Here is a 27,599-nt window from a genome sequence, read left to right as displayed (position 1 = left end):
TTCATAAACTCTTGACGTCTTATAATAAGTTATCGGAATTTGTTGGAAGGTCTCAACTTGCCTGTAGCATCGTAAGGTGCGACTGAAGAGATCTGTTCTTTAAAAAATTTAAAAACTTACAAGAAATACACACAGCGTACTACTCGACTGTTTGTGCCAATACTTTTCGGTCGGGTTTCCAAATAAGGAGATAGTAATTCATTCAGTAATCATGTTAAGCATTCGCTCTTGAAACCTTTGTGTACAGGCCACTGGCCAGCGACAAAGACACCTCGCTTTGTGAAGGTCCACACCCGGACTATCAAGCATTTAAGCTAATTTGTTAAAATGTATATTTACTTGTACATTTATGTTTCCTGAATTATTATTTACACATTTATATATTTTGGTATTTTTTTGTACAAGTATCTAAATGGATGTGTCGAATCTGCTGCTCTCCGTCATTCACTTGCATTTACCTATGGTGTGCTAGCATCTGATTGGATAGTGTTAGTCAGCTGATAGGGGATCAGGAAGTGTTGTCGCTCTGGCTGCGGTGAATGACGAGTAAAGTTTTGATTTAAGAATGAATCTGTCTAAATCCTGCCTTTTCATTTTATAAACAGTGTCCCATTAACCACCAACGAATCCTCACATGATTATTAGACTATAGCTACGCCACATGTATTTCTCGTAAATCTGCCACTATATAGTCGTAAATTTGTAACTTTATAAAGTGGAAAATTTGCAAGAAAAAAAAGTTTTGTGATTTTTTTTGGGGGGGGGATTTTGCCCCCGCCTTCTAAAAAAAAAATATATATATATATATTAATACGCCGTCGTATGCCTGGCTGAACTCAAGAATAAAATAAAAAGTGCCTGACACGTAATCAATCATATTTAGTTTTTCCTAATCCAAGACAGTGCATGATATGCTGCTCACTGTTTTGTATGCACAGAAATGGACGGATGGGCTGAGGTCGGTGATTCACAACTTCAAGGCCAACAACGTGTGTCCGATGACTTGCCTGAAGAAGCAGTGAGTGCAACCGGCGGCCAACCGCCATGCAGGTGCTTGACTAATGTGTCTTAACGGCTGCGTGTCCTTGTCGCAGCTGGATGAGAATGTGCGTCCTGACCAATGTTAATGGCAAGATTCCTGTGAGAGGGTAAGAGCCAATCGAAAGTGAGGCCAGCACTCATTTCTATGCCGCTAAACTCTTTCCCCCTCGCTGTAAAAGTATTACACGGACGTTTGCATCAGGCAAGACGGAGAAGGGCATCTTCCAGGCGCTGAAGGATTTGGGCCTTCCCAGCGGCAAGGTGGGCTCTCGCATCCGGCCGGTATTCGTGCAGCTGTAGCTTGAATCCATAACGGATTATTATTTATTTTTTTCCACCCGCAGAATGACGAGATCGAACACTCTGTGTTCACGTTTGACATTTTCTACGCGCTCACGCAGAAGATCTGCCCTCGCACCGACCTAGAGGACCTCTTCAAGAAGATGTGAGAATCCATCTCACTTCATTTTAAGACTTCACTGCACTTTGTGTTCTTGTAATTGTCGTGGACAAACCTGTAGTAATACAGTGGAACCACTAAAACTGACCCCCCCCCCCCCCCCCCCAAAAAAAAATGTTAGTGTTTTATTTTAATCTGCAAAAAAAATGGTGCTCTACAAAAATGGCACTTTTGGTACCAGAACCACCAGGGGGCAGTATAATAAATATGTATAGAAGACAGCTAAGCTTTAGCTTTCACAGCTAATCTCCCCTAAGATTTATAACTACCACAAAGTCAATGCTAGTTTCGTTAGCCCCACTCTCACGTTTTGCATTGTGTGTTAGCATTAAGCTACCAATGAGTAATTCTTGTCTGTGCAGTACAGTGTACATATTTTACATTCACATTTTTGCGTTTTTTTATTTAATTTTATTTCATCTACTTCCTTGCCTTTAAAGGTTCCACTGTAGCTCATTTTCAAAACTGAAAAATAAAAAAGTAGCGCCCTTGCGTTGTATTGGATTCACGTTAGCTTAGCCTAACAATATTGACCGTTACGTTACGCCCCTCCTGCTGCATCCTGTTGTAAAAAATTCCGACAAACATTCTTGCTGTGCCTGCTGCACTAACTAAAGAGCCTCTAACCCGCTTCTCCAGTTCTCCAGCATTAATGATCTTCTACCTAATGACATTTTCAGCAGGGACGATTAGCCCCCGCAAAAGACAACAAAAGGGAGCTTGTTGTTTCTAATAATGTGAAGTGACTGCCTGCTGCGTGAACGACTGACTGACTGACATTTTTTTTCTTTTCTCTTTTCTAATCGATTCCTTTGCAGCAATGGGAGCAAAAGTGATTATTTAACAGTAGACCAGTTAGTCAGCTTTCTCAATGAAGTAAGCTCTTTATTATTCGTTGACTTTTCTGTCTGTGCGTGTGTTTGCCTTGCCTTCACCAGCCGCATTATCTCCAATAGGACTCCATTAAGGAGACTATTTGACTTCCAAGGGCAACTTCCTCCAACGCCACCTCTGCATGCCATCCCTCATTTCCTCCCCCTTTGTCCCCCCACGTCTCCCCTCCCTCCATCCCTCCTCAGCCTAGCCGGTGTCTGATGAGTGTTGCCACGGCAACGGGAGGGTAGAAGTTTCCGTCCTGTTGCTTCCCGCTGGCTGTGTTGTGTTTCTGTGGCCACCGCACTGCACATGAGACAAGCGAGCACCTCGTTGTGATTTGGTGTAACATTTCAATCAGCGTCCCCGTGTGCTGTGTATCACGACTGCCACTTTTCTTTTCTTTTTTATGAAGACTGACATAATCTGTATGTTGGTCACCATTTGATTTTGTCATGTTGCTCTCCAGAACCAGCGGGACCCACGGCTCAACGAGATCCTCTTCCCGTTCTACGATCCCAAGAGAGCCAAGCAGATCATCGAGAAATATGAACGGGATGAAGAGTTGAAGAAGAAAGGTGAGGGCAGGGACAAAACAGGAAGCAAGAGTTTTGTGGGCCTCTGCTGCCATCAGTCAGTGGTCAAATGTAACTGCACCTAGTTGGGCCACTTTGTTGACAATAACTTTTTTTAAGTTATGTAATTATTAAAATTAACAATTGTAATCAAATTAACACATGTCATTTATTTAATTATATTTAATTGTATGATTTGAATGTGAAACGTGATTTTTTTTTTTTTTTGCCAAATGTGCCAAATTATTATTCACAATCAAATGAATAACAACAATAAGAAATGTTTGCTCCCAAAAGTTTTATATTTATTATTAGTACATTTAATTATACAAATATATATGAATGTGTATAAATGTTTTTTTTTTTTTTAATTAATATATCATATATTTTAATAAGATATTCAAAATATATTCTTTGTTATTTTTCTCAAATTACATAATCAGTGTTATTTAAATGTATTATTATTAATGTTCAAATTTTAAATCGTGTTAATCATAGATACGGTACCACTTTTTTTCAGACAGATACCAGACCAAGTACTCTACTCTTGATTAGTCACCGATACCATTAGCACTTTTGATACATAAAATTTCCCCAAAAATACAATAAAAGATAATTTTAAAGAAACACCTATACATTCCAATACAACATTTTCCTTAAAATTGCATGAAATTAATGGCAAATTTCTATTCTTCTTCATTCTTTTTCCTGATTGGCGTGAGTACCGATATTATTATATTATGTACATCATTATAAAATAACATATTTTTTGTTTCTACATTGATTTTGCTGTCCGTGTCAAATTTGACACACTTAGTAAATAATGATTAATTACAAGCATATATTAATTATTAAATTAATAATGTAGGTAAGCATAAAAAATAAATACATTATATGTATTTTATATATATATATATATATATATATATATATATAAATTGTAAACTATATAAATTGTAAACTAATGTTAATTGAAGTGTTTAATGATATGAATTTATTTATAATATATTATGTAGTCTTTCTAATTAAAATGCCCTTGCTGTATAAAAGTTTAAATAAAGTTATAATGAAAAATGAATGACAAATGACTTTTTAGGAGTTCTCACCATTCCAATGCTCTAATCTCCAAGGCCACATGTCCAGCGACGGTTTCTGCCGCTACCTGATGTCGGACGAGAACGCGCCGGTGTTCCTGGACCGCCTGGAGCTGTACCAGGACATGGACCAGCCGCTGGCCCACTACTTCATCAGCTCGTCCCACAACTCCTACCTGACGGGCCGGCAGTTCGGCGGCAAGTCGTCGGTGGAGATGTATCGGCAGGCCCTGCTCTCGGGATGCAGGTAGTTAGTTAGTAAATACAGGAATGCACATTATGGGCTCAGTATGCAGATGTTGATTGTGTGCGTCAGATGCGTTGAGCTGGACTGCTGGGACGGCAAAGGAGAGGACCAGGAGCCCATCATCACTCACGGCAAGGCCATGTGCACCGACATCCTGTTCAAGGTGAGCGCCACTTTAACATGGTGTGTGGGCGCCCTCTTGTGTTAAAAGTGTGTTGTTGCATCTGCAGGATGTAATCCAAGCCATCAAGGACACGGCCTTCGTCACCACAGAGTTGCCGGTTATTTTATCCTTTGAGAACCACTGCAGGTATTTGGAAGTATCCAGAATGGATCGAATGATTTTTTTCCTTGCATGTCAATACCAATAAAGTTTTAGTAAAGCGCTGTGGATTCTGTATTAGCCCGTCTGTTTCTGTGTGTCCAGTAAACCACAACAGTACAAAATGGCAAAGTATTGCGAGGAGATCTTTGGCGACTTTCTTCAGAAGCAGCCCCTGGACAACTTTCCGGTAACTTCTCCTTCCTTCAGAACCACTTTGGCCACTCGCTCCATTTCCAACGGTCGACCATTCCCTTTCGTAGATCGAATCTGGTCGCCCCTTGCCCTCGCCGAATGACCTCAAACGAAAAATCCTCATCAAAAACAAGCGCTTGAAACCGGAAGTGGAGCAGAGTAAGTACACCAGATGTAGAATGTGGCTTCATTTAGAGCACGGGTCAGCAACCTTCTTTGTCAAAAGAGCCATTTGAGGCCAAATAAATAACAAAACATCTGTCTGGAGCTGCAGAACATTTGAAGATTGTGATGAAGGGCCCAAAAGCTAATTAGAGCTACACCAAAACAAAAATATGCAGTTTTGTCAACATTTTATGGCAACTTTTGTGATTTCTTCTTTTGTTTTTTGGACATTTTATTTTTACTTTTTGAACGTTTTCTTTTCTGCCTTTAAAAAAAAAAAAGAATTTCTCTTACATTTTTGGCAATTTCATGGACATTTTATGGTGATTTCTGCTTTTCCTCTTCCCTTTTGGACATTTTATAGTCACTTTTTGGACATTTTTAGACAATTTTTTAAATGTTTTCATCTACCTTGCATCTCCTTTTTTAGTGCCAATTAAAAATTTGGACTGTGACTTTTTAAAATATTTGTTTTTATTTAATCATTAGTTCATTTAAAGAATATTTAATCAAAAAATATGAATAAATATATGTAAACAAAAAAAATTAGAATAATTACAATACTAAATTATTATTTATATTTTTTTGAGATCCACAGGGAGTCACCGGAGCAGAACTAAAGAGCTTTATGTGGCCCCAGTGCCGCAGGTTGCAGACCCCTAATTTAGAGCACATCTTGTGGTTTATTGTGTGTTTTTTATGTGTCTTACAGAACAACTGGAGGCCTTCAAGAAGCACATGGAGGCGGGAGAGACCAACACCACGGCCATCATCATGGGAGAGGAGGACGACACGGAGAACGGTTAGACGTCTGTCCCACCACAACTCGTAATCACAACAACCAAAATTTGCTAATAAATGCAAACAAAAAACTCCCCGCAGGAGAAAAGGAGCCAGAAGATAAGGACGTGACCTCGGAGGCACCCAGCAGCCTGTCGGAGGCGACCAGTGACAAAGAGGCCAACAGTGACTCTCAACCTAACGCCGTGAGCACCAAGAAAGTGGAAGAGCGCAGCAACAGTATCAAGAAGGTGAGATTGACCCCCTTTCACGAGACCACATCCGTCATTGTGTTACTTCATACTTTGCCGTGGCCTCGGGTTCCAGGTGCCTGAAGACGAGACGACGGAGATATCCGAAGCTACGGAAGCCGCCGACGCGACGGATATCTCCGAGGCGTCCGATCCGGACAACAACAAGAAGGTTAGTGTGTGGCGTCAGCCACATCCGGACCAGCCTGATCCGCTTTGTGCCTTTAATCAGGGCGGCGAAGGCTCCGAGGACTTGGAGGAGGCTCTGATTGCGCAGTACACGTACGTGGGCGCCACCACCAACATCCACCCGTTCCTCTCCGCCATGGTCAACTACGCGCAGCCTGTCAAGTTCCAAAGTTTCGATGTGGCTGAGGGTGAGATTGTGTTTATCTCTTAAAGAGGAAGTCAACCCCAAAATTTTAAGGGGTGGCCATTTTGTCACCTGCTGCCGACTGAAAATGCAGTTGCTCAGGCTGAGGTAACGACCAATTACGGCTCAGCTTGCGAATGTCACATGACCAAGCTCAGAAAACAGGTGAGCCATGATTGGTCGTTACTTCTGAGCAACTGTGATGTCATTTTTCATCGACAGCAAGTGACAAAATGGCCGTCGCCCTGAGGTGAATACAAACAGGTGTGTTTTGCTGCTTGATTCAAATTTCATAAACATAATATTAACAAGAAAAATTCCCATAATGTTATGTTTTGACTAGTAGGGGTGACTACTATGGAGGACCAAAACTGCCAAAATTCAAAATAAATAAATGATTAAAACTAGTGAAAATAAAACGGATATAAAAAAACTGAATTTAAATCCAACAAAATAAATAGAAATAGAAATAAAAACAAATATATATATATATATATATACGCATATATATATATATACATTTGTATTTAATTTTTAAATATTTTTTTTATATTCGTTTTTATTTTCACTTTTAGTCATTTACTTATTTATTTAGTGATTTATTTATTTAATTCAAAAAAATTAATACAAATGTATTTATTTATGTGTATAAATATGTTTTTGTTGTTGTTGTTTTTTCCATTTATATTTATTTTTTGGGATTTAATTTTCAAATTATATATTTTTTTATATCCGTTTTTATTTTCACTTTTAGTCATTTATTTATTTAGAATGTTGGCAGTTTTGGTCCTTCATAGAATACAACAAATTCACAAATTATCTTTAAAAAAATTTTTTTATTATCCTCTTTAGAGAAAAACATCCACCACAACATGTCGTCTTTCAACGAGTCGGTGGGCCTCGGCTACCTGAAGACCAACGCCATTGAATTTGTCAAGTATCCTTTGGATTCTGGGTTAGTTCGCTGGGATAATGTTGGATCACCGAAAACATGTTATAATGGAAAAGTCCGTTGTGCTTTTTCCTAATAAATTGTGACCCGTGTTGCGCTCACATACAACCACACACACACACGCTCTTCCTCCAAAGGGACTGCTTGACCCAAGCTGTTCACACTAAAAATAGTCCTGCGGTGCATATGATGAACACACGCACACACACACATGTGCCGTGTCTTTCCTGAGCCTGAGCGCAGCTACAACAAGCGTCAGATGAGCCGTATCTACCCCAAAGGGGGCCGAGTGGACTCCAGTAATTACATGCCTCAGATCTTCTGGAACGCCGGCTGCCAGATGGTCTCGCTCAACTTCCAGACCCCAGGTACCGCATCACGCCACGCGGGGCCCCTGTCGACCTCACTCACACGCACGCACACACGGGTTCTAAAAATACACTCTCTTGACGATTAATTAAAGACGCGGGATGGATGAAATGTTCCAAAGAATTTAAAGTTCTGTGATGCGGAGATGACACGCTCGGTTTAACGTTTTTTTTTTTTCATAGTGTATTTTGAAGCAATTGATCCCATAGGAAGTCATTGAAAATCAGCAGTCCAGATTGTTCCCATGCACATTCCAAAAACATGCGTGTCAGGTAAGGTGGAACAATTAATCAAATTCAAATCGACATTGTAGTTTTCAAATCGCAAAAGCTGCAATTTTTGGAAAAAAATCACCAAGCAAAACATTTTCTTCATTGCGGTCAATAGGCTTTATTGTTTTATATATATGGCTATTGTATTTATTGACTTATATAGTGTCTAGATAATTGCTATATAAGTGATGTCCACGTTAGAGAGAGACAAATTCAGGGCCAATGTCGATCAATTGAGGCTGATAACCAATATTTGGAGCCGATATGAACTCATTCACTGCCATTGATGGCTATAGACGTAAAAAATTCATTTGAACTATTTCTATTAACTTAACATTTTTTTTCCCAGTTTTGCTAACAAGAGTATGAAAACCTAGAAAAAATATATGTACATTTAGAACAGATGTAAAATTTGTGATTAATCGTGAGTTAACTATTGAAGAAGAAAAAAATTTAATTGCCTGACGCCCCTAATTTTTAATAATCTTTTCTAAAAAAAAAAAAAAAAAAAAAAAAGATTAAAAAAAATCTAGGTTTTCATACTCTTGTTAAAAAATTGAAAAAAAATGTTAAACTAATAGAAATAGTTCAAATGAATTTTTGACGTTTATAAAAATAGCTCCACTCTGTAAAATGGATGACAAGATGGACGTCTCCTTTCGCACATCGCGCTTGACTGTCTGCCTGTATGGTGGGCGCGAGCCTGTTGTAAAGCAGCTGTTGCCCCGTCACCCGAGGCTAAAGGCCCATCAGACATATGGCGCCTCCTGCAGCTGGCCATGTGCGAGGCCGGAGGCGCTGGCACGAGAGGATGAGCGCCTTCTGAAGCTTTTCTATGCTTTTGATTTGTCTGTGTGTTTTTCCCTCCTCCTCGTCTTCGTCAGATCTGTCCATGCAGCTGAACCAGGGAAAGTTTGAGTACAACGGATCCTGCGGGTGAGAGCATCTCCTTCCTCTCTCATCACTTAAAGCTTGTCACATCTCATTAGCGGTTGCCGTTGGCGACGGTAGCCGCCGCCTCGCGCTCCCCAGGGCCTGTAAGTGGTTTTCGGAGAAGTCATCTGTCTCGTCCTCATCCGTACCGCCCCCTCTCACCCTGAGGACTCACTACTAATGCTGGAAATGTAATATGTGTAATATACAAGGAGGTCGTGTGGCTTTTGCCAAAACCACCATTATGTCTAATGGGACACAGGTGCACATATCATTTCATTGATTTTTCCATTATTGTGCGCATCAGGTACCTGCTGAAGCCCGACTTCATGCGGCGCTCCGACCGGATGTTTGATCCCTTCTCGGAGACGCCGGTGGATGGCGTCATCGCCGCCACGTGCAGTGTGCAGGTCAGACATCAAACCTGATCCAATGTATGCCGTTGGGTTTTGACGACGGCACACCGTGCCTTGCTAAGTGCAGTGTGAAAAGGGCTTAAAAGTGCAGATCGGATGCACCCAGTTGATATCAGCTTGACATTATCCGAATATACCACTTGCCGATTTATACTGTACTGTATACGAGCGTAACATTAGGCCTGCACTGATCCAGACATATTTTCACTCGTTTACGTTTGGTAATTTGAATATCGTGAATGGCCAATCCTTTGTCCTTGCCGGCACAGGTGTTCTCGGGCCAGTTCCTGTCGGACAAGAAGATCGGCACGTACGTGGAGGTGGACATGTACGGCCTGCCGACCGACACCATCCGGAAAGAGTTCCGCACGCGCATGGTGATGAACAACGGGCTCAACCCCGCCTACAACGAGGAACCTTTCGTCTTCAGAAAGGTGCACCTTGCTCCTTTTCCATCTAGGGTCGTCATGCGTTGGGCGGTGTTAATTTCATTATATATATATTAGGGTTCGCCGAATTATCGGTGCCAATATGTGACATTTCTTAAAGTTCCTGTACATTTTTTTTATATACTTACAACAAAGATAAGTGAAAGATTAGATTTTATTGCCATTTTGTGAAACTTTTATTTACTCTAGGAAACTTAAGGGAGCTATTTATTTGTTGAAGTATTCATTCAAATTTCTAAGATGTTTTGCTGAGCCTCCCTGCTGTGTTTGTTTGCATTTGAACACAAAGATGCCTACTGTTAATTATTTAAAAATATATATATTAAAAAAAAACACCTTTAACAAGTTGAAAATCTGTAAAGTTGATTAAAGGCATCTAAACAGTTAAGTGTCTACTAGTCAATAACCCAAATTGGGTCAAGAATTGTCCAACCCACTGAAATTAATAAACCACAAAGCAACCCAAGTATTGTTTTGTGGGTTATTCATTTAACCCAACCTTTTGGTTAAATTGAACAACCCTATTGAATTGTGTCAAAATGAATCAAACCAACTTTTTTAGTTATTTAACCCAAAAAGTCGGGTCAAATTATATTAATAACCCAAAACAAAGCAACCCAATTTTCAGGTTTTGTTGGTTATTCTTTTGACCCAACTGTATTGGTTAAATAAAGAGCTCTGGGTTAATTGAATAACCCAAAAAGTTTGGTTGGTCTATTTTTGACCCAATTTGGTTTATTTTTGACCCAACTGTTTTTAGACTTTTAACACACTCTAAAAACAACCCACCTATGGGTAAAAAATGGACCAATCCTCTACTTGGGTCAATTTGACCCAACTTTGAGTCATCAATGGGCCTTTTAGTGTAAAACAACTCATAAATATTGGTCAGCTCCTTTTCTTGGGTCATTTTGGGTCATTTTGTATAAAACAACCCAGAGAGTTGGGTCAAATTGACCCATAAAGTGGATCGGTTCATTTTTGATTCATAATTGAATTACTTTTGACCCAATTTTGTTTTTAGAGTGCATGATTTAAGTTGTGTTCTAATATTACCGATTTCAGGTGAGGTTGTGTATGTGTTTATTTGTATTATTTTCAAATAAAACCCTTCAGAAATGTAATATTATATCACATATTATCAAATAATTATGATTACAATTTAAGATATATTCTTCCAAACAATAAATAAAATGCATAATTTACACCCAAGGGCGGGTTGCAGGCTGCTTTGAATGCACGCGTGTGTGTAATAGTGCTGCTCTCAGCACAATGAGAAGTCTCTCAGCCGTGACTGTGACTCCGGCTCCCTTTAACACACACCATCAATCACCGCCTGATGCAACACTGCAACACACACACACACACACGGTGAGCACTATCAGCGAGGGCCATCGCAGGCTGCCGGCAAGATCCCTTTTGTCACACGTGCACACGGGGCCGGCGGGAAGCGGCAAACACCTTGAAAAGCTCCGCTGGCGTGCGTGCCGGCGTGCAAGACTCGCGGGATGAGTCACAAGGCTGGCGGGCGGCACCGCCGCGCACTTTGCGTCCGTTCATTCATCTCTAGTGAGGATTCTCTTATCTCTTCGCCTGGGATTAATCATCCTTCGCTCTTTGTTCACTTATCTCAAGACTTCTCTCCAAGAGGGGGTTCATACCGAAACACACACATTATGTAGATATAAACATACAAGATATACAGCACCCAATCACGACACACGCTTTCAACTAGCTAATCCAACACATATACGTACTGTGTTGAACTCTGATGTGCCTAAATTTGTCTCACTTCCAACATGTTGCAATTTCTCTCACTAATTAGACATGACAGGTCAAAAAAAAAATTCTGCTCAAAACCTCTGCTGATTAACTCATTAACTCCCAGCCATTTTCACTGAAGCAACCCCCTTTGCTCTCGGCTGTTATACTGGATTTTGACTGATTTTTCAAGGCCCTCAAAATATTGGGTTCTATTGCTATAAAAACATGGCACCTACCAAAAGAAAGATTAGAATGTGTCCTTTCATCAGGAAAAAAAGTATATTTGTATCTGTTTCCGTTTTGCAGCAATTAGCATTAGAATATAGCTAAGTTTCATCATTATTCACAAACCTGTTGAAAACACTGGGAAAAAGAACTTGTTGCAACATGGCCCTGATTGATCTCTTATACTCTGCTGCCGTTTTTTGTAATAACTACCATTGCTTTATAAATACGATTTTGAGACCATGTCACTAAATAAAATAGAACGTTTTTATACGTTTTTTGGGAGCAAATGAGTTAAGAATCCAAAATGATGCAACACCGCCATCTACAGGCTAAATTTCACAGTCAGTTTTATAGTTATCATCATACTTACCCTCTTCATGAGGAAAAAAGAAATAAAGAAAAAGCAAGTGCAACGACTCTTCCTCTGACATGTTTTCCATTTTGTGGCAGGTGATCTTGCCGGATCTGGCGGTGCTGCGCCTGGCCGTGTACGACGACAACAACAAGCTGATCGGCCAGCGCATCCTGCCGCTGGACGGCCTGCAGGCCGGCTACCGTCACATCTCGTTGCGGAACGAAGGCAACAAGCCCCTCTCGCTGCCCACCATCTTCTGCCAGATCATCCTCAAAACATACGTGCCCGACGGCTTTGGAGGTGAGCGGGGGAAACGTACACAGGTGCTACGGGTACATTTCACGCCGCTCGGTTTATAATAAGCCTACAGGGGAACTTTGTTTTTGTTTTCTTTTAACTTCCTTCCTCTGCCCCGCTGGTAAAGGCAAAAGGCTTTAAACATGCAAATGAGAAGACATTTGCAGCTGTCATTAAATGAAGCCGAAGGGTTGGAGCAGGGAAAATGGCCGTGCTCGTTAGCGCCCCCTCCTGCTGGGGGGAACTGATGCTAGAATCACTTTGTTTTGGATTGTTTTGTGATTGCTTTTCTTTTTATACATCTGCCAAGTTTTTTTTTGTTTGTTTGGTTGGTTGGTTGGTTGGTTTTTCATAGTTCCATTACAATCTGATGCCACATACTGTACATAAAATCAAATCTAGCCATATGCTATTTTCATATAATATTTAGTTCCCTCACATCAAATCTATATCATATCATTTCTTTTTTTAATATTTAAATGTGTAAAGTAGCATAATTTTGACCAAATTTATTTTATTTATATGTTTTTATATCAAATGTGTAGTAATAAAAATATATGTAAATTAACAATGCCCTGAATTTAATTAAGTGTTATTTTCTGGAATATTATAAAATATTATATATGTGATTGGCTGGCAACCAGTTCAGGGTGTACCCTGCCTACTGCCCGAAGCCAGCTGGGATAGGCTCCAGCGACCCTTGTGAGGAAAAGCGATTAAGAAAATGGATGGATGGATTATAAAATATCTCAAATATATTTTATTTAAAAAAATAGCACTCAGAACTTAGTAAAATATATATAGACAGTATAGTTTTAATTATACTGTATATCTGAAAATATTGATATTTTTATCATTAATTTTATTATTAGTAGTTATGTAATAGCAGTTAATATTTTTGTAATAAAAAGCTTTCTGTATGTTGAATATAAATATTTTGGACCTGTAAAATTGTATACATCTTTGTTTATATTAAAAAATAAAAAAAACAGATGGCAGCTGTTATATTTAAAGCACTATAGAAACGTGAGTGTTTTTTGAACCAAGTGTGCTTGAACGATATGTTGCAGCTATCGTCGATGCTCTGTCCGACCCGAAGAAGTTCCTGACCATCGCAGAGAAAAGAGCCGACCAGATGAAAGCTCTTGGCATTGACACGGTAACTTCACACACACACACACACACACACACACCCAAAAAAACGAGCAGCTATCATGAAAAACTGACGATCGCGTCCCATCTCAGAACGACATCGCCGACGTCCCTAGCGGCAGCTCCAAGAACGACAAGAAGGGAAAAGGCAAAGGGGATACGGTGAAGGCCAGCGTGACGCCGCAGAGCAGCTCGGACGTCGCTCAGACCTCCAACGCCGCCCAGAACAACACGGCAGAGACCAAGAAAGGTACGCGGACGTTACGCATGTGCATTTGAAAACACACACGGTGTCATTAAATGTTGCCCTGCACTGTTGCAGATAACGCACTGGTGCCCAATGTCAGCATTGAAGACTTAAAACAAATGAAGGTACACACAGTAAATTTTGTAGAGTACATTTTATTCTAAAAAGAGTCTATTTTGCCCCACTCTAAACAGAGTAAAATTTACACTTGGAAGAGAGTAATATAATTTGTGTACAAGAGAATGTTTTTGGTCTCCTTTTGGATATCAGCAAACAGCAGGAGTGGCATAGCTCAGGTGGTAGAGTGGCCGTCTCCCAAGCTGAAGGTCGTGAGTTCGTTCCTCAAAACATGTGTAACTTTTGTTTTTAATATGCTAATAAGATGAAAAAAATCCTTCTAAAATGTACTTAGGATTCTTCAGTGAAAAAAACATTACTCGGTAATGCTCTCGTCTCAGGAAAAATACTTTGAGTAAAATTTACTTTAAATATTCTCTTCCAAGTGTAAATTTTACTGTTTAGAGTGGGACCAAATTGACTCTTTTTTTAGAGTGAAATAAAAAATTAAAACAGTTTTAGGAAAAAAATCAGTTATCAGTGAAGTAATGTGTCTTTCCCAATACAGACGTACATTAAACTTTTGAAAAAGCAGCAAAAGGAGCTGAGCGCGTTAAAGAAGAAGCAATTGAAGGTGAGCGACTCAATGCTCCGATGCGTTTTCCTTACATCGCACATAAGTGTGCTTCTCTTTTCTAATTTTACTGTCTGCCCAGGATCAAAACGTGATGCAGAAAGCCCACTGCACGCAGGTGGACAAGATGGTGTCGGCGCACGACAAGGAGAAGAGCACTCTGGAGAAACTGCTGGAGAAAGCCATCAAGAAACGAGGGTAAAACAGCACAAGATAATAAGACAAAGAAGTACAAATTATTATGCAAATCATGCTTTTCTGTGATTTTCCGAAATAGCCGATAACAGTCATTTTAACGTCATCAACCGTTTCGATTATCATTTGAATGTTTTCCGTATTGTCCTTTAGGGAAAACAATTGCCAAGAACTGAAGAAGGAAACCGAAGACAAGATACAAACTCTGCTCAGCGATCACAAAGCGAAGGTGCGACATTCACCGACACTCTAGTCTTTTGGTATTGTTGTGAATCCTGACGAGGGCGTTTGTGTGCGTGGCAGGTGAAGGACATTACGGCGCAGCACACCAAGGAATGGTCGGAGCTGATCAGCGGCCACAGCAGCCAAGAGCAGGAGATGAAGGACGCACACGTCACGCAGCAGTGCGAGCACCTCAAGAAGCTGCTGAGTAGCGTTCAAGATCAGCAAACCGGACAGCTCAAACTCATACACGAGCGGTTAGACATGCTTTCAGATTCACTCTTTTGTGTGTATACTGGAAAATGGATGGAGTGAGGTTCCCATAGTAGGAAAGTTAGCATGACTATATGTCTAAATCGTTTGAATCTCATTGTAAAACGTGCCATAGTAATGTAGCTACTGCATTAATTGGTAGAAAAAGAGAATGGAGTGAGGTTCCCATAATAGGAAAGTTAACATGTCTAAATAGTTTGAAACTCATTGTAAAACGTGCCATAGTAATGTAGCTACTGCATTAATTGGTAGAAAGGGAGAATGGAGTGAGGTTCCCATAGTAGAAAAGTTAAGCATGACTCTATGTCTACATCGTTTGAAACTCATTGTAAAATGTGCCATAGTAATGCAGCTTCTGCATTAATTGGTAGAAAGAGAAAATGGAGTGAGGTTCCCATAGTAGAAAAGTTAAGCATGACTCTATGTCTACATCGTTTGAAACTCATTGTAAAATGTGCCATAGTAATGTAGCTTCTGCATTAATTGGTAGAAAGTGAGAATGGAGTGAGGTTCCCATAGTAGGAAAGTTAACATGTCTAAATCGTTTGAAACTCATTGTAAAACGTGCCATAGTAATGTAGCTACTGCATTAATTGGTAGAAAGGGAGAATGGAGTGAGGTTCCCATAGTAGAAAAGTTAGCATGACTCTATGTCTACATCGTTTGAAACTCATTGTAAAATGTGCCATAGTAATGTAGCTTCTGCATTAATTGGTAGAAAGAGAGAATGGAGTGAGGTTCCCATAGTAGGAAAGTTAGCATGACTATACTGTATGTCTACATCGCTGCAACTCATTGGAAAACGTGCCATAGTGTATGTAGTTACTACATTAATTGGTAAAAAGAGAGAATGGAATGAGGTTCCAAGGCTGGCAAAGCGTATATGTACTTCTGTATCCCTGCTACTTGTTTTATGTATTCCCACAGTCTACAATATACACAGAAGGTATAACACTGATTGGGGGGGAAAGGAGATAGAGTGAGGTCCCCCAGGTTGGAAAAGTTAGCGCATCAATGCACCCTGCATCCCTGCAGTACACCCCCCCATCCCCCATCTTGACTGCTTTCACATATTGCTCATTTTCCCTCAGCAAGAATGAGTATCATAAGCTTAATTAGCTCTGAGCTGCAGAAATCGCTAGCTGTCTGTTCCCACCAATGTGGCAAAACACACTTTGTTAAATTCCTCATTTTTAGTTTGTTGTTCTGATGCAGGCAGAGCAAAGAGATGCGAGCCAACCAGGCCAAGATGTCCATGGAGAACAGCAAGGCCATCAGCCAGGACAAGAGCATCAAAAACAAGGCGGAGAGGGAAAGGTGCAGCGCACACACACACACACACACACACACACACACACACTCATTATTAACATACAGTGTCCACATATGATGGAGTGTTCGATGTTGTCGTGCGTGTCGGAGCGTCCGAATCTTCTCAAGGTCCAGTGACTCCAAGGACATACCGCACTGCACGACATTCACGTTGCACAACCTTAAAGTAAACTATAGTCGGCGTGGCGTCCATTTTAAGTGCGCTGACGCCATTTTTGTTTGTGATGCACAGGAGAGTGCGAGAGTTGAACAGCAGCAACACCAAGAAGTTCATGGATGAGAGGAAGAGGGTGCGTACACAAACAAGAAACACGCGTGCGTGCGACTATAGCAGGGAAGCCGTTACATTTGCGTGTGCGCGTGTTTGTTGTTAGTTGGCCATGAAGCACCAGAAGGAAATGGAGCAGCTGGAGAAGAACCAGAAAGAGCAGGTGGAGAAACTGGACAAGTTCAATGAACAGGTACAACACAACATGATATATAAGTCACATTTTTATTTATTTGTTAAAAAAATCTGCAGACATTTCATTAGGTACAACCAAAAACATCCAATCCATAAATGAATGACGCCTTTCATTTCCATCCATCCATGTGTGTACGTGTACACGAATGTTAATTTTTTTGGGTTGTTTTTAATATGATTTGCTTCTCCTGGCACAGCTTTTGGCATCACACCATGCAAACAAACAAAAAGGTAAGGCACCCTTTCCATGTTCTTTTTTGTTTCGTCATTAAAAATGTTATGCTTTTAAATGCCCTCAAGGCTGTCGTTAGCAATATTTTTCATTTTCATCTGTATTTAATGGCCACATACTCCATATAGGGTCGGTCAGCCAATAGGTTGTTTGTATTGCCAATTTGGACTTTAAGAAACGAAACAAAGCAGCCATTTGTTGAAAAAGAGCTGCTTTCTTTCAAATGGCCAACAGGGGGCAACGTTTCAAGTTTGTATGTCAAATGCATGCTAACCTTGCTTCTGCCACAAAAGCATCATCAATCCATTTTGAGATGATTTCAGTTCCACAGCTGGAACTGGAGTATGGTTAAGGTGGGGGAATTGTGAACGTTGCTAACGTTGTGTATGAATGTGTGTTTAAAGGCAAAGGACATGCAACAGATGGCCAAGTTGGAGGAGGAGATGGAACGCAGACCTGCCACGGTGGTGTGAGCGTCTGACACGTGCGCGCGCACACACTCACACATACATGCGCCAAAAACTCAACCACCACCCCAACACACACTCACACACACACACACACTGTAGCCCCCCCCATCTAACACCATTTAGCTTTGAACCTGTGCACATAAACACTTTGTATGTGACATGATTGGAATGTAGCACTGTTTGTACAATCACACGTGATTTCAAATGTAATGCTGTTTTTTTTTGTTTTTTTTAAATCATATTCTGTTGAGGTAGCACTGTAAAAAAAACTAAATTAAACCACAATGACTACTCGCCACGGTGCTTTCACCATCAGGGATGCTCTAAAAAAAAACACTCTAAACTAAATTCAACCGATTCTGGTTCCTTATCAAACACTTCCTTACAATTGTGTTGCAAATAAATCATTTGATCCAATTGTATGGAAGTGTTAAGCAAATTATTATTATTTTTATTATGCCCAAAAAAAGCAATTGTATTGCCTAAAATGTTTACATTTGAACATATTTTATTGATTCGCTCCTTAAACTCTTCAAAACGCATTTTCGCATGTTAAGAGGGCTGTGCTAAGTCCATTCATTTTCATTATTTTGTGATCTTTCATCACATTAAACCAGTTTTAATTCTGATTTAAAACATAAAAATATTAACACAATTACATATACACTTCAAAAATATATTTTTTAATTAAATAGCCCATTTTACATACAAACTATTTTTAAATACACATTTTAACTTCTTTTTTTTAGTCGCATCGTCACATGACCATGTCCATTTTAAAAAAAAATGTGTCCCCAGAGGACAAAAGTTTGCCCACCCCTTAGGTGAAATAAATACACAACAATTAAAAAAACAACTACAAAAATGGCCACCAAAATGTTAGCACGCTTGCAGCAGCATCATCATGACATCATCAGATCACGTCATGAACATGTCTTTAGTTTTTTTTTTTTTTTTCGTCTAATTGGTACGAGCAGAGGTCGCCCCTCGAATAATGACCTCCCCCAAGGCACACTCGTGTGCTTCAATGAGCGCAAAAAAAAAAAAAAAAAGTGCTTTTATTCTTTGGCTTTTGCAAACGTGCCACTCGGTGTCTGTTAGGATTGTTTTAACTTATTTGAACGAGCGTCAATGCCAAATTCAAGGGTTATTTATATGGAGATCTCTATATACATATATATAAATAAATGAACATATATATATTATATATATTAGATATGATGTGTAGTTGAAATGTTTGATTGTTAGATGCTTTTTTTTTTTTTTTTTTTTTTTTGCACTTACGTTGTCTTTCCAGTCGGTCCAGAAGCAAAAAAAATTTTTTGCAAATGTTTTCTTTTTTTTTTGTTTTATGTTAACTGTAGCTCTCCAACCAACCATGTTGTGTGTGCGTGTGTTCTTACTTGTCTTTTTTTTGTATTTCTATTGTACTGTTGAACTTATAGCAAAGATGACGCGGTTGTTACCCGGCTCCTTTAATACTGTTTTATAGTATGTGTACCAATAAATGACAGTGGAACATGGGAACTAAAAACATCAGCTTGCTGGGTTTTTTTTTTTTTTTTTTTTACTTATGTAACCACAATAAATCTGCAATTCCAGAACAAAAAAATCCCTTTTTATATTTTAACTATGATGTCTGATGACAAAAGTCTTACTGTTTTCAATATGAGTCCTTTGAATGCTCTTCTTCTTCTCTTGTGGGATATATTTGTCAAAAATAAAAAATAAAAAACACGCAAAAATTTGCTAAATTCCACACACGTTCATCATAAAAATAAAAAAAAAAAGTGCAATGTAATCCATCCAGAATCACAAATAGGCATAAATAGAGTGGGAAAAATATAATAGATGGGATTTTCCAAGCAGACCATAAACATTGTCTTGTCCAGTGAAAAAAAGTTTCTTTTCTGTTATCTTTTAATGTTGCAAACAAGGACAGAAAAATAATGCATAAAATCCGGCAAGTCCAGTATTACAGCATCCACTTGGTCCAAAAAAAAAAGGGCTTTTTTTAGGGAGGCGGGGATGGGCTGTCTAAAAAAAAATGTAACAAAAATACAAATATAAATAATCAAAACAAAACAAAAAATACATAAAGGAAAGTAACTTGCCAAAAACGTCTAAACAAATATATTGAAAGTATTTGAAAAAATATCTAAAAATAAAAAAAATGATGAATAGAAAACTTAAAAGTTCAAACAAAAGCCTTCTGGATGAACTCAAGTTTTCAGTTGCACTCTCAGTGTGCCAGCTAAGAAGAAGTGTGCAGTTCTGTGAGGTTCTGCAGTGTACACCAAGGGGGAGGGGTCATATCCCTCAACCCCCACCTGACACTATTCACTATTAACCTCTACAGAAAAAACAACAACAACAATTAAATCATATCAACAGCTTTACCAAATAGGAGCCACCAGACTTGCCTTCCAAAACCTCCGTTTCTCTCCTTTACTACCACGCAACTCCCTGTGAGTCGCGCGTAAAAGCTCCTGCGCACTTTAGTGCGAGTGCGGGGGTGGAGGCGGGGGGCTTCGGCTGCCTCAGGTTGGGGGGTGAGCAGCTTTTCGGGTGGGGGGGGGTGTCTCCCGTCACGGCTCACTGGCGCCGCAACCTGCAGCCGAGCCAGAGCGAGATCCACTGCAGGGATGAGGAGTGACGCGCAACCGATGACTCAAGAAATTCCGCACTTTGTCACCTTTAGTTTTTACTGCAACCTGGACTGGATCAAGTGAATTTTCTTTCCTTTTTTTCTTTTCTTTTTTTGGCGCATTCGTAAGGATTTGAGGGGCGGCATCCCTCTCCTCCCTCTCCTCTCGCTCTCTCTCTTTCTCCCGCCTCTTCTTTCTCTCTTTCTCGCTCAGCTCAGGTGCTGGCAGTCGCTCCGGGTTCGCGTCTCCGGCGGTTTTGGTGGGGGGGGAAACTGCTGGAAGATGGGACGAGCGGGTTTCAGCACCACGGACAGCGGACAGCTTCTTCTACTGGGTCAGTGAGGGATGTGTGTGTTTTGTTTGTGTGTCGTTGTCAGCTGCAGTGTGTGTGTATAGCAGTGTGTGTGTATATGTGTCTTCAACAAAAAAGTCACTTTCTATCAAGGGTTGGTAATTTTTTATTTATTTAAAAAAATATATATATGTAAAAAATAAATTTATTTTGAAATATGATGTATGGTATATTGTTTCCATATAGGTTTTATTATTTTTAAATTGAATTAAATTTATTTTCGGACAGCTGTAAATGGACCACAAAGTGAACATTCCGCAACTCAGGTTATTTTTAATTTTTTTTTTTATGCTGACTGTGTTTTATTTGGGGAGTACTGGTGTACGTTTGTGTGTGTGTGTGTGTGTGGGGGGGGGGGGGGGGGGGTGGTATCTGTCATTACTCCACACTGCAGTAGCTGCACGGCATTTCTAGTATTGTTTTTATTTATTTTTTAAATTACTATATGTATATATATATATATATATATATATTTATATATAACAGTTCATGAAATGCGCTGAGAATTTCTGTGTTAAGTGCAGGGGCCCATAAATGGCCCACGAGCCGTAGATTGCACACCTCTTCATTTTGACTGCGTCTTTTCTTTTCAAAAGTGTGTATGTAGTGTGTGTGTGCATGTTTAGTTGTCTTAAATTGCATTGTGTGCGTTAACACGAGGAATATGAAAAAAATCTGTTTAATCTTAAATCTAATAATCTTTCATAAATTCGTTTAAATATATATATAAAATACTTCCCCTAACATTTTAATCTTAAATTTAATCTAATTTCAGTTTCAATTTTTTTTAATGCTGACTGTGCCTTTTTATTTTTTTTACTGTTTACGTTCCCGTGCAGGCGCGTTGCTGTTGTCGGTGTCGGTGTCGCTGGGCGAGCTGGAAGGGGAGAACCTGTCGGGGCTGTCGGACAACCCGGACCGGGCCATCTTCGCCGTGCGGGAGAACGGCACCACGTGCCTCATGGTGGAATTTGCCGTCAGACTGGTGGTGCCCTACGACGTGCTGGCGCTCAACCGGATAGACGTAAGCAGACCCCGCCCCCGCTTTGTCACCCACGTCACTCACCACTCTCATTCCACCCCCCCAAAAAATATTAATAAAAAAAAAAAAAAGTTGAACAAATTTAATGAATAAATGTGAATACTACAATAAATAAAATCAATGACAAGATTGTTTTAAGTGTGCCGTTATTCAGCACATAATATAATATAAATAAAAAACTGCAATTTTTTTTTATTACAGTCAATATAGTAAGTAAATAAAAATAATTTAAATACTAGTGATGATGTTTTGATTTATTTTCATTCTGTAAGGTGTGTAATTGCATCATAATGATCTATTTTGTTTTCATTTCAGATAAAATGCTGATTTTTAATTGTGTATTATGTTTATTGCGTTTTTAATACTTTTTTTGTTTTTCGAACATTATTTTTTATATTTTTTATTTCCGTTTTTTATGTCATTTTTTTAGGCTTTTCATTTGTGCGAAATGCTGTCTCGTCAGCCCAAAATATGTTATTATTATTATTTTTATACTTCCAATGACTTCATAATATCACTTTTTGCAAGCATGACTCACTGAAATGATGTTTGTTTTTTTTTCATGCGCGCAGCTGTTTACGGAGCAGGCGTCGTTCACGCTGCCTCGCAGCGCTCAGATCGACGGCAATTGCGGTGGTACCGAGTCGGAGATCCACATCAGCTGGAAGAACGACGCCTACACGCTGCGCATCTTCTTCTCCAAGGTGCCACGCAACCACTACAACAAACACAACACCACGTGGCAATGTACAACATCAAACCAAAAACGACAAAAAGGACATTTTTAGATCAATTTCATGCTTTGTATTTAATTATTTTTTGAAAATATGTTTACTAGGGGTGTCAAAATTAGTAGATTAATTTTGAGTTAATTTAAAGTTCATTTAACGCCGCTAAAAAAATTATTATTATTTATCATAATAAATTTCATAATAATGCATATATTTGTGGGGACTGGGGTCAAGTTGTATTTTAAGATTTTAAAAATGTGCAGAATTTCACAAATTACTTCATGTTAAAGATTACATAGTTCTTAATATGAAAAGAAAAATGCACTACGCTGTCACCAACGTCTTGCAAATGCAATTATGCCATCTAGTGGCAGAAAAATTACCTCAACACAAATCAATGTCACACTATTTTTTTACGGTAGTAATCAAATTTTAACTCAATTATATTTCTATTAGTTTAAAGTTTTTTTTCCACTTTTATGTTAACAAGAGTACGACACCCCTCATTTTTTACACATTTCAAATGTCATTGTATTCGTCCTCAAATATAATCTCCGCTTTTAATATTCATTTGACTATGAATGTTGTTTCAAAGATGGCCCTAATCGTTGTATGTGTGTGTGTCAGGAGCTGCGTGCCAAGGGTGCGGAGGTGTGGAAGATCAGTAAGGTTCAATTCGTGTACGACACGTCAGAAAGTTCTCACTTCATCAACGCCTACAACCGTGAGTCGGATTTTTTGACCGCGACTCAGCAGCTTTACGCCCACTCGCAATGACATCGTCCATGTAAACTATCTTGACTATTGCAGTGGCACCTTGACTTACGAGTTTAATTAATTCCATGACCAAGCTCATGTATGTCATATGTTGTCCAAAATATTTTAGCAAGCGTCATATTGACAAGATGAAGCTTTTACTTTTTAGTTAGCGCTAAGCTAACTTTGGAAGTTTGCAAGCTCGTAGCTGGGAAAACTCATAAGCCGAGGTCACGCCGCATTTCCATTCCGAGTGAATATGAGTGAGAATGTTTTTGCCTTCCTCGTCAGCGGGCAAGCACACGGCGACCACTCACCGCCTGTCGGCGTTGGTGACGCCGGCCGGCCGTTCGTACGTGTGCGCGGCCCAGCAGACGCTGACCCTCATCAGCAGCGACCACCAGAAGGGCGTCACCGTCCACATGTACGACGTCCAGATTCAACCCTTCGACATGGCCGCCGACTTTGTCTTCAGCGAGCGTGAGTAACGCCGGCCGCTGTTGGTGTAGCGCTTCACGTAGATGGAAGATTTCACACAAATTTGTACCATTTCTTACTAAAGGTGCGTCTTAACTCATTGACTGCCATTATAGTCGTCAATGTCAAATATTCATTTGAACTATTTCTATTAGTTTCAAAAAAATATATACTTTTGTTAACAAGAGTATGAAAATCTAGATTTTTTTATTGTACATTTAGAACAGATATAAAATGTGATTAATCGTGAGTTAACTATTAAAGTCGCGCAATTAATTACGATTAAAATATTTAATCGCCTGACGCCCCTAATTTTTACCAATCATATAGTCAGGCGATTACATTATTTAATTGTAATTAATCGCATGACTTCACTAGTTAACTCATGATTAATCACAAATTTTATATCTGTTCTAAATATACAATTTAAAAAAAAATCTAGATTTTCATACTCTTGTTAATAAAAGTAAGGAATAAATGTTAAACTAATAGAAATAGTTCAAATGAATTTTTGACGTTTATAGCCGTCAATGGCAGTAAATGAGTTAATTTATTTTTTTTTTGCGAAAAAAATATTTTGTACCATTTCCTACTAAAAGTGTATCTGGTATTATTTGGAACAAACAAAAATAAATTGAGTTTTTTTTAGAGGTTTCCTACCAGAAAACGACACAATTTTGTGCTATTGTTATAAAAAGTGTCTGAGTTAACTTTTTGTTTTCATACCAAAATTTTTTACATTATTTCATACCATTTCCTAACAATAAATGTCTCTGGCATTATTTGTACCATTTCTTACAAAAAGTGTGTCTTTGACTTTTTCTTTTCATACAAAAAAAATTAACAATATTATTTCCTACTAAACGTCTCTCTGGCATTATTTGGAGCTCACATTAGCAGAAAATGCTAACACAAATTTTCTTTCTTACAAAAAGTGCGTGACTTGCTTGACTTTTTTAGAGCTTTCGTACCAGAAAAGGAAAATGTTTCTGTAAATATGTCCTACTTGAAGTATGTCTGAATCCTTAGGAGCTTATTTTACCAGCAAACGTTAACAAAATTCAGTGCTTCTTCCTCCTAAAAATATACCAGAATCCTTTTGTTGCCATTCTCACATTTTTCTCGCCATGCACTCAGCCTACAAGTGCATCACGGACCAGCGCGAGCGCCTGGAGGAGACCCTGCCCCTCATCCTGGGTTTCATCCTGGCTCTCATCATCGTCATCACGCTGACCGTCTACCACTTCCACCTCAAGCTGAGCGCCAGCAGCACGCCGCCGCAGCTGCCGCGCGACCGCTCCATGTACAAGAACATGTAGAGGACTTCCTCGCTCCCGTACCTGGAGCATCTCCAGCCTTGCATGGATGTTCGCACAAAAATGGAAAAGCCTTTGAACTTTTATTCCATATCCTTGACATCCATGTTAAGGTCCATGTATTAGCACGCTTACTACTTAGAATAATCATGTAGCTATTTAAGCCACAAGTAGGTGCGTTCCCATTACCCTAAGTTTTGCGCAAAAGCAAGCTGGTAATGGAAACACGTGATTTTCGAAAAAAACACACAAAAAAAGTTTTTACGCTCTCATGAGGTGGTTTTTGAGATGTGTCGAAATAGAAGTATTTCGCAAAAGTGTAATGGAAACACTTTTTGCGCATTCTCTGTAGTCATGTGACCCCCGCCCAGCGCGGAGAAAAGGAAGTAGGAAGTACGGGGCCACTCGCTTTCGAGGGGATAACAAGTCTTTTTAAGCACAAAGCGATTCAGTTATGGAACCAATATGCCGCCGTTCAACGCACGTCCCATATTGTTGCATGAGAAATGGCCGTTGCCCCTGGCAACGAGCAAACGAGCGACATACGGCGCACGTCTTCGTTGAAATTCATCCGTCCGCACCACAACACGAGTTATAAGCGCGCGCGCACACACACACAACACTAACACCATATGACCGAACCCGCCCGATGAGGGGGGGGGGGATGTTTTTAAAGTAATATTAACAACTCCGGGCGTCTGTCTTCCGTAAACATCATAAGCACCTCCTGCAGAACTGCGAGATCCCGCGAGACGGGACATTACGAGAATTGCGCCACATAAGCGAAACGCTCTTCAGTGGAAACACCGGCAAGTCAAAATTGTACTTTTATCAAAATAATACAATACCGCTTTTATTTTAGCGAAAAACTGTAATGGAAACGCAGCTAGAGACATTTTAAAATTCTCATAGTTAACATTGGTTTCCATCCAAATTTTATGAAAATGCGCAAAACGGACATGTGTCCGTTTCCATCCGCTCTTCTTTCGCGATTATGCGCCGCGAGATGACGTTGTAGTGATGGAACTTTAGGACAATGGGGCGTTTCAAGTGGGAATGTTGGTTTTGACGGACTTAACGGAAGTAGTTTGTCCTGTTGGCTTCCCTCCCGCATGTAAGTGAAGTGTATCGTTACATTGAGAGCTGATGTTAATAAAGCCATCTAAAATTGCATTCATGTTTTTTTTCTTTAATTAAGTATAAAAAGAATCGTGTTTCTTCATCTCCCCAAACATATCTTACTTTATCACCCGCCATTTGTTGTGACTACAAACGTGCGTGTGATGTAATATCGGTCAAAACGTGCGACGTATATCCGGTCTTGGAGTCGCTTATTCGCAAAACCTGTTTCCATCGCAAAAAATGCGCATTTTCCTTTTTTTCGATACGCTTAAAAAAAACACCCCCTCCCAAGCGTAAAAACTTTTATTTGCGAATTTTGGGCCTTTTTTCAAATTTCTGGCGTTTCCATTCAGTTTCTTTTTCGCAAAAGTTGACAATTCGAATAAAATTATGTGGATGGAAACCTACTTATTTAGCGCTTCTTTGGTAGTACTGGTAGCGCACAGATGTTTGCGAATTGACATGTAGTTGGCTAGCAAGAATTTGGAATATATGTTCAAACAGCTTTCCATGACGCCTGTCTTTTTAAGTGACATAATTTTCCTCCTTTACTAATATCAATGACTGTGTTGGGAATCGCTTCCTATCCCCTACAGAGTGCTCCAAATACTCCTTTTATAGTGCTGTTCAAACATGTATTGAGTAATTTTAGTGTCTTCAATGTATTAGAATCATCACTATAAGGATTTTTTTAATAGGGCACTTTATAGTGGATAAGGAGTGTTTCCGAACCGCATTCTTCAACATTTGTCGTCGTTTCCTCGCTGCTAAAAGTCGTCTCGTGTCGTCATTTCTTGTTGCTTTTGGAGTTTGCGCGCGCGCGCGCGTGTGTATGTGTGTGTGTAACAAACACAAAAGGAAGCAAGCCTAATTCAAACTAAAAAATGTGTCAGATGTTATTTTCCTGAAAAACTATGCATAAAAACCTCTGCTGAAAACACTCGTTGTTGTCTTGTGGGTTATTCCACCCTCCCCGCGCCCTCATTGTTGTCTTGCAGGCATTATTGTCAAAGAGACTGATGATGGAGTCGGTGCACAGATGAACTATTGATTTTGTCGTCTAAATTGAAAGCAGTGTTTTTTATTACATCCAGCTGAAGTCGTTTGGGCAATTTATGTTCCTATTATGTCTGGTTATGTTCGATTTAGTTTTTTGTGTACTTCTAGCACTAATGATTCATTAGGGGCCATCAGTTTAACACATTCTGTCAAAAGTCAGACCATCAAAATAAAAGACCACCAGTATAATAGCACATTTTCACCCCAATTGTGTTGGCCACATGGTAGCCTTTGGGCCCAAAGAAAGTGAAATGTCTGATAAAAAAAAAATATATTATCCTGGTGTGCTTTTATTTTGAAGGGTTGACTTGTGCAGGATGCTACACTGATGTTGCCACAACTTGCCAAAGTGTTGCCAAGCAAAGCGGGAGGGTTTTTATTCCCTTGAGTTTTTAAACCTTTTTTTTT

At 39.5% G+C, this 27,599-nt stretch overlaps 2 protein-coding genes across 5 annotated transcripts in view; both read left to right on the top strand.

Annotated features, from left to right (window-relative positions):
• Nucleotides 1–19,383, top strand: part of plcb4b (phospholipase C, beta 4b) — a 49,876-nt gene extending 30,493 nt beyond the window's left edge. For 2 of the 4 annotated variants that reach the window (XM_077551835.1, XM_077551836.1), the window contains 33 exons: nt 939–1,018; nt 1,095–1,148; nt 1,221–1,302; nt 1,386–1,486; nt 2,320–2,377; nt 2,844–2,952; nt 4,080–4,290; nt 4,360–4,453; nt 4,521–4,600; nt 4,718–4,802; nt 4,876–4,966; nt 5,685–5,774; nt 5,855–6,003; nt 6,080–6,175; nt 6,236–6,380; nt 7,229–7,313; nt 7,572–7,696; nt 8,854–8,905; nt 9,210–9,312; nt 9,588–9,752; nt 12,210–12,414; nt 13,482–13,570; nt 13,657–13,813; nt 13,886–13,935; nt 14,436–14,501; nt 14,584–14,699; nt 14,850–14,925; nt 15,000–15,175; nt 16,407–16,508; nt 16,756–16,813; nt 16,898–16,984; nt 17,184–17,217; nt 17,623–19,383. In XM_077551835.1, the coding sequence (XP_077407961.1) occupies nt 939–1,018; nt 1,095–1,148; nt 1,221–1,302; nt 1,386–1,486; nt 2,320–2,377; nt 2,844–2,952; nt 4,080–4,290; nt 4,360–4,453; nt 4,521–4,600; nt 4,718–4,802; nt 4,876–4,966; nt 5,685–5,774; nt 5,855–6,003; nt 6,080–6,175; nt 6,236–6,380; nt 7,229–7,313; nt 7,572–7,696; nt 8,854–8,905; nt 9,210–9,312; nt 9,588–9,752; nt 12,210–12,414; nt 13,482–13,570; nt 13,657–13,813; nt 13,886–13,935; nt 14,436–14,501; nt 14,584–14,699; nt 14,850–14,925; nt 15,000–15,175; nt 16,407–16,508; nt 16,756–16,813; nt 16,898–16,984; nt 17,184–17,217; nt 17,623–17,699 (3,348 nt within the window). In that variant the 3' untranslated portion in view covers nt 17,700–19,383. Of the gene's footprint in view, nt 1–938; nt 1,019–1,094; nt 1,149–1,220; nt 1,303–1,385; nt 1,487–2,319; nt 2,378–2,843; nt 2,953–4,079; nt 4,291–4,359; nt 4,454–4,520; nt 4,601–4,717; nt 4,803–4,875; nt 4,967–5,684; nt 5,775–5,854; nt 6,004–6,079; nt 6,176–6,235; nt 6,381–7,228; nt 7,314–7,571; nt 7,697–8,853; nt 8,906–9,209; nt 9,313–9,587; nt 9,753–12,209; nt 12,415–13,481; nt 13,571–13,656; nt 13,814–13,885; nt 13,936–14,435; nt 14,502–14,583; nt 14,700–14,849; nt 14,926–14,999; nt 15,176–16,406; nt 16,509–16,755; nt 16,814–16,897; nt 16,985–17,183; nt 17,218–17,622 lie in introns of those variants that run through there. The other 2 variants (XM_077551838.1, XM_077551839.1) reach the window with 2 other exon arrangements.
• Nucleotides 19,384–20,268: 885 nt separating this feature from the next.
• Nucleotides 20,269–27,072, top strand: lamp5 (lysosomal associated membrane protein family member 5). Its single transcript, XM_077551840.1, has 6 exons — nt 20,269–20,670; nt 21,528–21,712; nt 22,303–22,434; nt 23,089–23,185; nt 23,509–23,697; nt 24,832–27,072. The coding sequence occupies exons 1-6, from the start codon at nt 20,619–20,621 to the stop codon at nt 25,011–25,013; spliced, it is 837 nt and encodes a 278-aa protein (XP_077407966.1). The 5' UTR covers nt 20,269–20,618; the 3' UTR covers nt 25,014–27,072.
• The last annotated feature ends 527 nt before the right edge of the window (nt 27,073–27,599 follow it).

The sequence above is a fragment of the Vanacampus margaritifer genome, chromosome 19, assembly GCF_051991255.1.
Source record: "Vanacampus margaritifer isolate UIUO_Vmar chromosome 19, RoL_Vmar_1.0, whole genome shotgun sequence".
In the NCBI taxonomy this organism is placed as follows: Eukaryota; Metazoa; Chordata; class Actinopteri; order Syngnathiformes; family Syngnathidae; genus Vanacampus; species Vanacampus margaritifer.
The sequence above is the reverse complement of the archived record's forward strand: the minus strand, read 5'-3'. Positions and strand labels throughout refer to the sequence as shown.